Source organism: Lithobates pipiens, unplaced genomic scaffold, assembly GCF_037356315.1.
Source record: "Lithobates pipiens isolate NorthernLeopardFrog02 unplaced genomic scaffold, aLitPip1_a1.2 Scaffold_28, whole genome shotgun sequence".
Lineage (NCBI taxonomy): Eukaryota > Metazoa > Chordata > Amphibia > Anura > Ranidae > Lithobates > Lithobates pipiens.
The window spans coordinates 179,683,321-179,696,559 of record NW_027507789.1 but is presented as its reverse complement, the minus strand read 5'-3'; the positions used below and the strand labels follow the sequence as shown (position 1 = coordinate 179,696,559).

Here is a 13,239-nt window from a genome sequence, read left to right as displayed (position 1 = left end):
GGCCCATATCTGCCTGCACATTGTAATGCAGCATCTTTACAGTATAACCTCAAGAGAATAAACTAAGTTCACTTTTGTTGAATATTTGTTGAAGAAAGAATCTCTCACCATACCGCTAGTGAAATCTTTATTGGAACATATGTGGATTTTTCACAGGAACATACAGGGAACCCACTTTGTCCAGCAACCTTGCAATTTCATCTTATTAGCCAACCATAGCCTGTAGCTGTGCTGTGGTGGGAGTAGGGCTAAATACTCCCAGCGGGGAATCAAACTATTCAACTTTTCACCCATGTTGAATCATCTGAGTTGATTTTTCTATTCTCATTGAACTGATAGACTAAACCTTGGATCAACCGTTAAACCTTCAAAATGGCTCTAGCTCCTTTGTAGAACCAGCTGGTGTACTGTGAAGGAAAGGATAACTATATATACTCAGCCGGTCTTTCTGCTCTCATTATAGATACCTCACGGAAGAGAAAAGAAGGAGAATGGGATGGTCAGTCCTACATTTTTGTGTCACGCGCAGAGATGGAACAAGACATAAAAGCCGCCCGCTATTTGGAGCATGGTGAATATGAGGGCAATCTGTATGGCACAAAGATTAGTTCCATACAGGAAGTGGTGACATCAGGAAAGATGTGTGTGCTGGATGTCAATCCGCAGGTGAGAAAGACAAAAACCCTAAATACAAAATAATCCTAGCCTGGCTGTCACACACTACACATAGAAGTTCCTCTTTGTCAAGGAATTGATCCTTGTGTCTTTAAGCATTTATTACTTACAAGTAGAGATGAGCCGAACACCCCCCGGTTCGTTTCGCACCAGAACCTTCAAACGGACCTAAAATTCGTACGAACTTTAGAACCCTATTAAAGTCTATGGGACTCGAACGTTTGAAATCAAAAGTGCTAATTTTAAAGGCTAAAATGCAAGATATGCAACAGACAACACCAGTAATACGGGGTATCTTCAGGTGTATACTGTGCTGGAGGCACACAACACCCACTGTAACTCCTGCAGATGCCTGTATTAGAGAACACCAGCAATAAAGGGTAGATACAGGTGTATACTGTGCTGTGCTGGAGGCACACAACACCCACTAATTCCCGCAGATGCCTGTATTAGAGAACACCAGCAATAAAGGGTAGATACAGGTGTATATTGTGCTGGAGGCACACAACACCCACTAACTCTTGCTGATGCCTTTATTATAGAACACCAGCAATAAAGGGTAGATACAGGTGTATACTGTGCTGGAGGCACACAACACCCACTAACTCCTGCAGATGCCTTAATTAGAGAAAAACAGCAATAAAGGGTAAATACAGGTGTATACTGTGCTGGAGGCACACAACGTCACTTTAACTTTAAGATGCCTGAGAAAAGAACACACTGTCCCTGCCTATCTAGCTCTTTCCCTGCACGTTGGAACACACAACACAAGGCCGCCGCGCTGGCAGCCTTATATAGTGTGGGGCGTGTACTAAACCCCCTGAGCTATAATTGGCCACAGGCATCCTGCCTGTGGCCAATTATGGCTCTCCTCGCTGCCAGAGCTGTGATTGGCCAAGCATGCGGGGTCACAGTGCATGCTTGGCTAATCATGAGCCAGCAATGCACTGCAATGGCATAGTGCATTGTGGGCCGTTCGTGCCACACAAATTTGGTGCAAACGGTCCACAAAGTTCTGAATTCGCCAAACAGACGAACGGCCGATGTTCGAGTCGAACATGTGTTCGAGTCGAACACCGAGCTCATCCCTACTTACAAGGCTGCCAGCACACAGTGTCTCATTCATAAGGGATAAGCACAACTGTGATACGATGAGACCTAATTAGACCAACATATACACCCACAAATAAAAAGCATATAGAGGTTCTTTATCTTCCCTACTCTATCCTAAACTAAAACAAGGGATGGCTTTAACTTGGTTTTACCAATTCAGTTCACTGTCAGCATTATCGCATGTAGCACATACACGTTTTTCACCCTGAATTGCGTATTGTTGAGTAGCAGAAATAAACAGGAAAACACAAATATGTAGCTGTAAATGTGTGATGCTATCAGTCTTTCTGACTCCTGGATTTCTCAACAGGCAGTGAAAGTCCTCAGGACCGCAGAGTTTGTGCCATATGTTGTGTTCATTGGAGCTCCAGATTTCCAAACCCTAAAAACCAACAACCAGACAGCAGTTCATGCCGGTCTGACAGCAAAACAATTGTCTGTAAGTGTTAATCTGATTATTTGTTAATGGATTAGGGAATGTACATAGGATTTTAGGGCAATGGCTTCCATGTCTGCTTGGACCATTATAATAAGAGACTTAGGCCGGCGATACATGATTCAAACCGTTAATGGGCAGCCTGAATGTACAAAGTTGATCGATAAACTTGGGTCCAACCAGCCTGCCGAATTCTCTTGAGATTATCGCTAGTGGCTGCTATAGCCACTAGCGATAATCTCTGTCTTCTCCTAACGGGGACAGCTTCTCCTGCTGTCCCCTGCCCTCCCTGTCCCCCATCAGGAGAAGACAATGGACTGGCAGGAGGGATTCCCGCATCAACACCGTCTGTGCTGATGGGGGAATCAAGCTAATTTCTTTCCTGCAACCAGAAATTCGCTCCATGTATGGCTGGCCTTACAGGTCAAAAAAGGTAAACTTCATTGGGATGTAGAAGGGCTCATATACTCTCTATCATCCTTGGTACCCTTTAAAGCCAAGAGATGTAACTAGGATAGGACATACCTTGTTACAATAGGGGACAGTATTTATGTTAAAATGATATAAATGCCCCTGAGTGAGTAGCTTTTGTTTTCATGCCACTGGGAAATGCTACAAGATGCAGGAATTTTGGTCTCAAGGTTTGATTTCAAATCTGCTCCCATCTGTGGTCCCCCATTTGGTATTTTAAAATTACACAAAAATATCAAAAATGAACCAGCACAACTGCATTACCGCTGTATGACTGCTAAGTGTACTGCTACAACTACCTCTGTCCCTTAAAAAACGTAGCACTGCAAATAAATAGCATCGTTTTTTGTTTTTTTTTAAAACTAAAATGGTTGTATAAAGTCATAAAACAACCATTGTGGTAAGACTGTATAAACACCCCTCATCTATAATAACCCTACACATATGTATGACTTAAAAACTGTCAAGAACAAACCTGCTTTGGTTCCAGTTCAGATATGCCAAATAGTGTTCGGCTTAAAAAAGGAACTTACGCTGAGCTGTAAACTGTTATGGTCTGGGTCATAAAAGATGTACAGTCCCACCACTATGGTGGTTTTGCTATTTTATATAATATTTCTAGTTGACAATTGTGGTTGCGTAGAGTGCAATTCAGTCCTTTGTTCAATATTAATAATTGAGTGCCTAGTACACGCCTTAGAACTTTGTCAAGTTATTATTTTTTCTATCCCAGGAAGATAAAAGCTAGCAACTGGAAAACTTCAAATGGTCCTATCACAATAGATTTAACTGATTAACTGTTATTCACCCCTTACATATGAAGCCATAGGTTGTCCAAGTAAATTTAATAAATCATAGAGCCCCTGGATTAGATAGATTATCTATTACTGACCATAGAAAGCCTGATGGTCTTATTATCTACTGACTAAATCCATTGATCGATTTTGCCTAAAATATCTCCTCTGTGGCGCTGTTACACCCAAGAAAAGAGATGTTTTACAAATGTGCTCCTGGTAAACCCCTTATTGATACTTCTGGTGTGTTTAGTGTATGCCCGTCTTTATGTGATACTGTGTGATGCTTGCCCTTTTCCTACAGGACGGTGAGCTCCTACGCATTGTGGAGGAAAGTGAACGGCTCCAGCAAGCCTATGGCCATTATTTTGACCTTAGTCTGGTGAACTCAGATCTGGAGAAAAGTTTCCATGAGCTGCAGGTGGCTCTTGAGAAACTTCGCACTGAGCCCCAGTGGGTTCCCGTCAGTTGGGTTTACTAGATGACCGAATGTCCTCGTATTACCTCTTGGACCTCAGAGCCAGACAGCAGTGTATAAAACATGGACAGGCATCTGGGTACAACTCGGATGTTCCCTTTCCCCCATATTACCCATCTTGTAGTTCATTCTATACAACTCCTATCTGGTCAGCTGTTACCTTTTGCAAATTTTTGTACTATGTATTCCTTCCATTCTCTTGTTATTATTCTGCAGTTTCTCCAGTTTACCTGCCAATCAACTGAACATGTGTGCTTATGATAAGGTGATAAGCTGTATTAAAGGGTGCCAAAGGTTTCTTTTAAAAAGGCAAATTCACCTTTATGATCTTTTTTACTTGCAACATAATTGTGTATTATCACAGTTCTGGTTTATTACTTTTTTTTTATCTCCTTTACATACCAAGCAATTTTGTTCTGTCCTTCGCATACTGGCTTTAAATTCTGCTGGTTGCAGTAGGGGGGGTCAGTACATAAATGGAGCCCCTATATGTGCAGAAAAAAGGCCTTTGGAATCACCCTGACCTGACTGTAATACAAGCTCAGGAGGGAATAGTACATGCAGGAAAACCTGATGATTTTTTGTAACACTAAAGTTGGTCAGACCTTTCCCTAAATAATTTTATACATTTCTTTTAAGGAAGGTTCTCAATTTATATGGCTGTAATAGTAAATCTCAAAGAGATTACACAATAATATTCAATAATTTGTGACCGGTTTAAGGCCTACCCACAACTAATTAAAGTGAAAAGTAGAACAGACCCAAGCATATGTCATTTTAAAATATGGAAGAGCAAGTTCTATTGGAATTTTGGCTTGTAAAAGTAGACCTACGATATACTAAAATACCACATGTAAAAAAGTGTGGGCACTAGGTCATGTGATCTCTTCTAAAGTGGAACATCATTTAACCAGAACTCTGACTTTGTCTATCAGCAAAGGTCACATGACCCAGTGCCTAGGCCCTAATATATGCGGCATCACTAAACAGAACCTAAAACAGCCTTTTCTCCAAGAAATGTCAGAATTTGGGGCTTCTATTACGCTTTATATGTCCATCCTGGCAAGGCTGATAGCAAAGCGTTAACTGAAAAAAAGGGTGAACTTCCACTTTAAAAGAAATACAGTTAATTCATCATTTTAAATATCTTTTGCATACTAACTATTCCCTCCTACACGTGGTTTGCGTCTTCCAGTTCTTAGTTCTAGAAAAGTAAAAAAAAAGGTTGTGTGTTGAAAATGAAAAACCATAGAAAAACCAACACATATATATGAAGTTCTTTTATGAAAAATTGTACAATGTAGCAGTTCAATGTAACCTTTCAGAGTCATTTGTTTACTATAAGCCCAAGAACAAGCAGAGCATGTTGGGAATCTTATTTTCTAATCGGTTTTTGTAAGAATTTTTGACCTTTTATTTTGTCTGAGGCAGGACTCGTCTTTCAAAATTGGTAAAAAGCCCATTATAAGTACCATAAACTTTTATTTTAGAATTGTGTTGTAGTCTTTGAAGTGTGTAGACATTTGCTGAAAATATTGTCCAACTGGATTTTCAGGGCAATGGTGGGATTCAAAGAAGATATAGAGCAGGGGTGCCCAACCAGTGGCTCGGGGGGCCACATGTGGCCCGCGAAGCCCTCTGATGTGGCCCGCGACCTCCTGTTCTGGGATGGCGGGTTGACAAACCCAGATCACGCCAACCCACCATCCCAGAGCATCAGGGATGTGAATTAAGCCGGGCCGTAGAGGAAGCACGACTGTGGAGAGAGCAGAGTCCCATAAGCCGATGCTTCCTGTATAGCACCGGCTCCTCTCACAGGCGAAGTGATACCAAATGCACTCTGACTGGGACAGCAACAGCCGGCGATACCTAAATGGAAGACTGTTATTGAAGGTACATTACTAAAATCACATTGTATATATGGGAATATCTGTTCTGCAATGGTTACTGGACTGCTTTTCAAACTGAACTGACTGTGGGTTTGGTGCACTTTCAGAAAGTGCATCACACCTGCAGGATATAATAGAAGTCTATGGCAAAGTGCAGCTTATCTGCAGGAAAGCCAGGTGCACTGCGCTGGTCCTGCATTAATCTTGAGTTGGCCAGGAGCTGGGCAGCCAGAACCTTGTATTCAAGTTGGTTCCCCAGAGACACAGGTATTGATTAGAAGACTGTCACAAGTACTTGCAAGCAAAACAAGAGCCATGCACTACAACGCTCTTGTTCATTTTGAAACATTTTAGGCCCGGTTTGAGTTACTTACTTGGGAAGGAAACCATTTTGTTGGATGGACCTAGGGTTGCTATCTTTTGGTCTATGGAAAGCATATCAAGGTGACAAGTGGGTCATTACTGATCCGTCCCGTGTGAAAGGGGCCTAACAAACAAGATTGTAACATTGGCCTCCCTAATGAAGCCTGCAAAAATTTGCAGACTTCATTCACACAGAATCTACTGCCATTGTTCCTGATATAGAGCATAGCAGATTGGGCATGATGGCAAGGAGTTGGCCCAGTTTCCTAAGTGTCCAGAATAAACACCCTCCATAGGAACTTGAAAACCAGACAGTGGTTTTAAAAACTGGACTGACTGTCAGGTGGCAGCTCTGGGTGGATCTAAAGGTAACCAATAACTCAGACTAGCCTATAGCAAACAGGTACAAATGTTTGAGCAATGTCTTTGTATAGGGGGTATAAATGCTATGGTCAGTGAATGTTGGGAAGTAAATTATTTTGTATATATACAGAAACAAATATTTATAGAGAGTCTATACATATATTTATTCATATGTTGTACATTAATTAGCTGGGAATTGTTGTGTTGGTTATAATATATTAATTATAGAGCAAACTGTGACATAGACCAGGCTTGTCTTTCCAAACAATATGGTGTTGCATTCCTCAGAATACATTAACAGAAACAAAGTTGCATGGGACAGACACATATCTGCACACAGAGTGCTACAGGCCCAGTTTGTCTATGTCTACTATATGCAAAACCTGTGCAGGCTGTATTCCTTTACACGTAATACCCAACAAATTTCTTTACAGGAATATAATGGGTGGGTTTTTTTGGCGTAACTAATCTGAACTGTACTGTTTTTAATGCTGATAATAAATATAAGAGCACCGTATTAATAGTATTGTGACAGATGTTTCAAGAGACAGGCTATTTAAAACATATATTTAAGTTTCTGGTAGATGCTGGTGAATTGAACCTCCTAAAGGTCTCATAACTCTTAGGTCTACCAGTGGTGAGCTTTACAGGTCTCAAACCAGCATATATTTAAAGACCTTCATGAGGAATTGCTTTGATCCTGTTATATAATTTATTCTACATAATGAATATAACAAAGGATGTATTATACATATTCCAAACTGGTCAGGAGCACCCTACGATGGGTACGAAGAAAACCAAGGATGATGGCAAATCAAGCTCACCACTGGAGTACCCAGTACCCAAGAGGTAAAAAAAAACAGTAGGGTGAAGTCAGCACACTATCTAGAACTGCTTTTTTACTTTTGGATGGACCAGCTCTTCAGTGTAAAGCTGAGAAATTTTACATTGTACTGATAAAAAACACTTAGGCCGCGTACACACGGGCGGATTGTCTGCCCAACTAAGTTCGGCAGACAATCCGACAGACAGTCCGTTCAAAATTTGCATGAACGGACTTGACCACACACGATGAGCAGACAGTCCGCTGAAAGCGTGCGTGATGACGTGTACAGCACATACGACGGGACTAGAAAAACGACGTCCTATACACTGCAATGCAACCTTCGGCCGTGTAAACCCTTTCTGAGCATGCGCCATACTTAGTCCGTCCAACTTGCCTACACACGAGCGGACTGTCCGCTGAAACCAAGTTTGGACGGACAAAACCAAGTTTGAACGGACTGTCTTACGGAAATTCCGTAAGACTTTGTTCGTCAGACTGTCCGCTGAAAAAGTCCGCTGAAGCCCACACACGAGCGGATTGTCCGCTGAAACACTGTTCAGCGGACTAAGTTGGACAGACAATCCGCCCGTGTGTACGCGGCCTTAGGATTAATCATGAAGACTATTTTGTTTAATTACACTTCTGAACAAGTATTAATGCAACATTTTCATGCTTGAGTCTTTTTAAAACAGTTGGTTTGGTTTGCAAAGTATGGTCACATTTGGGCAGGCTTCAGTCATAGTTGGCAAGTCCCAGTTTCAGATTTTATAAGAGCTAAGGCTTAGCTTTCAGGCATTTTTTTTAAGGTTTTGGTTACTTAGGACTGTCATTCATGAGCATCTAATAATGCAAGGGTTGCCTCTAGCTATATCTACATTTACCAGCTGGACTTATGTACCAGACTTACATTATATTACCAAAAGTATTGTGACACCTGCCTCTACATGCACATGAACTTTAATGGCACCCCAGTCTAAAGCTTTGTACACACGGTACGATTGTTAGACAACCGAGCATCTGATTTTTGTCAAAAGGGCGTGTGCCAGGATCTTGTCTTGCATACTAACGTTACACAAATTGTCGTGCCACAAACAGGAACGTAGTAACGCACTACGAGGAATTTCAGCTCTTGAGCGCCACTCTTTGGGCCCCTTCTGCTAATTTCGTGTTTGGTGAGCACTGAGTCCGAGCATGTGTGTTTGTACTTTCGACTTTTGTGTGACCGATTTGTATACTGACCATCCGAAAATCTGACGTGGAGCTGTCGTTTGACAAAGATTTACTAGCCTGTCATCCAACATTTGTTGGCTGAAAATTGGAAAACAATTGTTGAAAGGAACGTACTAACGGTAAGAACTTCGGACAACAGCCTGTCAAACGACAATCCCCTTCTGATTTTCATACTGTGTGTCTACAAGCTTTAGTCTGTAGGGTTCAATATTGAGTTGGCCCACCCTTTGTAGCTATAACAGCTTCAACTCTTCTGGGAAGGCTGTGAATGAATGAAATACTTGTATAGCGCACAATGCGAACTGAATCGCCTCTAGGCGCTGTGCTCAAGGTTTAGGAGCAAGGTCCATAAAGACATGGATGAGTGATTTTGGGGTGGAGAAACTTGACTGGCCTGCAGAGAGTCCTGACCTCAACCCGACAGAACACCTTTGGGATGAATTAGAGCGGAAACTGCGAGCCAGTCCTTCTCGTCCAAATCAGTGCCTGACCTCACAAATAAGCTTCTGGAAGAATAGTCAAACATTCCCATAGACATATTTCTAAACCTTGTGGACAGTCTTCCCAAAAGAGTTTGAGGTGTTATAGCTGAAAAGGGTGGGCCAACTCAATATTGAACCCTACGGACTAAGACTGGAATTCCATTAAAGTTCATGTGTGTGTAAAGCAGATGTCCCAATACTTTTGTAACATAGTGTATCTGAAAATATACCTGTCTGTGCTGTACATGAAAGCTATCCAATCAAATCCCTTCTTTCAGCTGATATATAATAGATAGGCCAACATTGGCATTTTGCTTTTGGCCACTGTTGACATAAAGCTCTCTACTTGTTTCCTGTGGCAGATTCTTTAGGGTATTGAGGTCAAACCCATGTAGCATTTGGGTGTCAGTAATGCAAATCTGAACCTGTTTCTTAACACCTCATGTCAGAAAGTGTCTGAAACAGGGACCCACTTGGCATCCAATCAGATTCTCCTGTTTTGTCTGTAGCGCAGGTTACAAACTGAAAGGAACATTTTAATTGGTAGCTACAGGCTTAATAGTCAACAAGTTTGTCATAAGCCAAAATTGAAGAAGCAGTGACCAACAGCTGCCAAGCTCAAAATAGCTATCATTGATCTAGATGGATTAGCTTGGACAAATTAAAACCTGATTGGTTGCTTTCTGTTTCCCTACACACCATTATTTTTTTGTACTGTTTCAGTAAATAAGCCCGCACATATTTCAACGATAGGAAATATACTGAAGACCTCTGGGGCCTTTGTAGCTAATACTGTTTTGTCTATTGACCTGTGATCTCTACAGCATAACACTGCCAAAAAGAAATACTGTCTTTAAATAAGTAAATATATCACACCCGAGTGTAATTAGTGCGTCCTCTTTGTGATATCCTTGTGTTTGTTCTCTTCTTGTCTGATTTTAAATAAAAATGATATATGGAGAATTTGTTTTCTTATGGTAATTTGTATTAAGGTGAAAAAAACATAACTGCAATCTAATATACACAAGAAGAAAAGAGTTGGTTCACTGAAAGGTTACTTTTTGATTTGGTTGAGTTTGTGGGTATTCCTGTCCTGTCTGAGTTTCATTCTGTTTAATACAACAGGGGTGTGCAGAAAAAATACCAGCCTTGATGGTGTCTTTCCTACTAAAAATACAGGAAACAAATCACAGGAAAATACAGGCCAGACGGCAACTTCAGTTCCCATTTCCACTCCTCTTCTTTCTAACAACCTTTCTCGACTAGAGCATTCTCCTTTCTGACCAGCAATGCAATCAAGCCCTTCCCCACCAATCAATCACCAATTCAAGGGGACCCTTCTCAACTGACAAACAATGTAATGGAGCAGCTCACTTACCACCAATGTAAGGGGCATTCTTCCCAATGACCACCAATAGAAGGAGCATTCTTCCCTCTGATCACTAGGGATGAGCCGAACACCCCCCAGTTCGGCTCGCATCCAGAACATGTGTACGGACCGAAAGTTTGCGCGAATATTTGAAAATCGTTAAAGTCTATGGGACTCGAACGTGAGAAATCAAAAGTGTGAATTTTAAAGACTGATATGCAAGTTATTGTCGTCAAAAGGGTTTGGGGCCCAGGGGACATCAATGCAAAAGAAAGTTTTAAAAACGACAGTGATTTTAATGATGCTTAAAGTGAAAAAAATAAAAGTGAAATATTCCTTTAAATATCGTGCCTGGGGGGTGTCTATAGTATGCCTGTGAAGTGGCACGTTTCCCATGTTTAGAACACTCCCTGCACAAAATTAAATTTCTAAAGGAATAAAAGTAATTTAAAAATGCTTGCGGCTGTAATGTAATGTCTGGTCCTGGCAATATGGATGAAAATTATTGAGAAAAATGTCATGGGTACCCCCCCCCCCCCCAGCCCATTACCAGGCCCATTACCAGGCCCATTACCAGGCCCTTTGGGTCTTGTATGGATATTAAGGGGAACAGGTGTGGGGCTCCCAGGCCCTATATACTCTGAACAGCAGTATACAAGCAAGTTAGGGACTGTAGGTTTGTTCTTAAAGGGGTGTTCCAGCGGGGAATTTTTTTTTTTTAATTCAGCAGCTAAAAAAAAAGTAGCTGCTGACTTTTAATAAGGACACCTACCTTTCCAGGGCACCCGTGATGTCGGCGGACCCGTCCCTCGGCTCTCGGGTCCCTGCGCCACCATCCTCACTAAGGGAAACAGGCAGTGAAGCCTTGCGGCTTCACTGCCCTTTTCCTACTGCGCATGCGTGAGTCACGCAGCGCTTTGTGAATGGGACTAGCTGTGTTAGGAAACACACAGTTCTCCCCATTACCCAGGAGACAACACGAGCAGGAGAGAAAGACCGAAGATCATTGCGGAGTAGGAAGAGGCAGAATTTTTTTTTACATTTTTTTAAGAATATTAATGCTGTTTGTTTTTTTAGGGTGACCCTCCACTTTAAGTTGAATCTGTTTGTAATTTGGAACAGGTACATTTCACAAATCTGGATATATATTTATATATATTTATATATTTTATGCACTGCAGGTCACTGAATAACCTGCCTGGCCTGCCTGCCTGGAAGTGTATTTGAATATGTACACCAGGAATAGTCTGCAATGAGATTTAGCTAAACTGGATACAGTGTATGTATGTATGTATATATATATATATATATATATATATATATATATATATATATATATATACAAAGCTGGGGTATATATATATATATATATATATATATATATATATATATATATACTAAATACACTGCAGCTAATTGAATAAACTGCCTGCCTGAAGTATATTAGAAACAGTACACCAGGAACAGTCTGCAAAGAGATCTAGCTAAACTGGATACAGTGAATATATATAAATATAACTATATATATATATATATATATATATATATATATATATATATATATATATATATAAATATATATATATATAAAATAAACTGAAGCTAACTGAATCAACTGCCTGTCTGAAGTATATTAGAAACAGTACAGCAGGAACTGTCTGCAGTGAGATCTAGCTAACTGAATAAACTGCCTGCTCAAAGTCAATTAAATGACACTCTCTCTCCCCGCTAGCAACACACTACACAAGGCCGACGTGTAGGCGCCCTTATATAGTGTGGGGCATGGACTTAACCCCCTGAGCCATAATTGGCCAAAGGCATCCCAGCTTTGGCCAATTATGGCTCTCTATGCTGATGGTGCTGTGATTGGCCAAAGCATGCGGGTCATAGTGCATGCTTGGCCAAACATTAGCCAGCAATGCACTGCGATTACACAGTGCATTATGGGGCATGATGTGCCGCTCAAATTTGTCGTGAAGGCCCCATAATGTTCGATCTTTGTTGAACGATCGAACAGCTGATGTTCGAGTCGAACACGAAGCCCATCCTTACTGATCACCAATGTAACGGGCATTCTTCCCAATGACCACTAACAGAAGCAGCATTGCTCCCAATGGCTAGCAGTGTAATGAAGCCCTTCCTCACCAATCAATCAACATATCAAGGGGGCCCTTCTCCACTGACCAACAATGTAATAGAGCAGCTCACTAACAGCGAATGTCAGGGGCACAACACTGACAGTCAGTGTATATGGGGGCATCAATGACCACCACTGTAAGGGAATACATTTCCATAGACCACAAGTTTAGGGAAACACTATAATTTTAATGGTCCGAGTTTGTTTTCTGACTATTATTATTATTTCATTTTATTAATATTACTAACATAAATTTAGATGTATAAAGTTGCCCTGGGTGTTAAAGACGTTAATTATGTCACATTGTTTATTCCAATCGCTTTTCTTATATCCACAAACGTTGTTCCCTGGGACATGGATGTTAATGTAAAGGCTCTTCCATGTTAGCTAATGGGAGGAGGACCCCTTGACCCCCGGTCATTTGGTACTTACCGGGAGACCTGGACTCGAAAGGTCCCTTTAGTCATGCTTCCATCTAAATTGGTACATATTTATGTGCCAGTCATGTAACAGAGGTTAGGGTTAGGATGAATGGAGAATTTGGATTTCTAAAGTGTGAATGTTTATTATGGTCATCGGTTCCTGGTATTGTCCACAAGGCCTTAATGTAACC

The 13,239-nt window shown here is 41.1% G+C and overlaps 1 protein-coding gene across 4 annotated transcripts in view; it reads left to right on the top strand.

The window, feature by feature from the left end:
• Nucleotides 1-10,083, top strand: part of MPP2 (MAGUK p55 scaffold protein 2) — a 35,855-nt gene extending 25,772 nt beyond the window's left edge. For 3 of the 4 annotated variants that reach the window (XM_077460012.1, XM_077460009.1, XM_077460010.1), the window contains exons 10-12: nucleotides 464-666; nucleotides 2,099-2,227; nucleotides 3,794-10,083. In XM_077460012.1, the coding sequence (XP_077316138.1) occupies nucleotides 464-666; nucleotides 2,099-2,227; nucleotides 3,794-3,970 (509 nt within the window). In that variant the 3' untranslated portion in view covers nucleotides 3,971-10,083. The remainder of the gene's footprint in view (nucleotides 1-463; nucleotides 667-2,098; nucleotides 2,228-3,793) is intronic. The other variant, XR_013263583.1, reaches the window with a different exon arrangement.
• The last annotated feature ends 3,156 nt before the right edge of the window (nucleotides 10,084-13,239 follow it).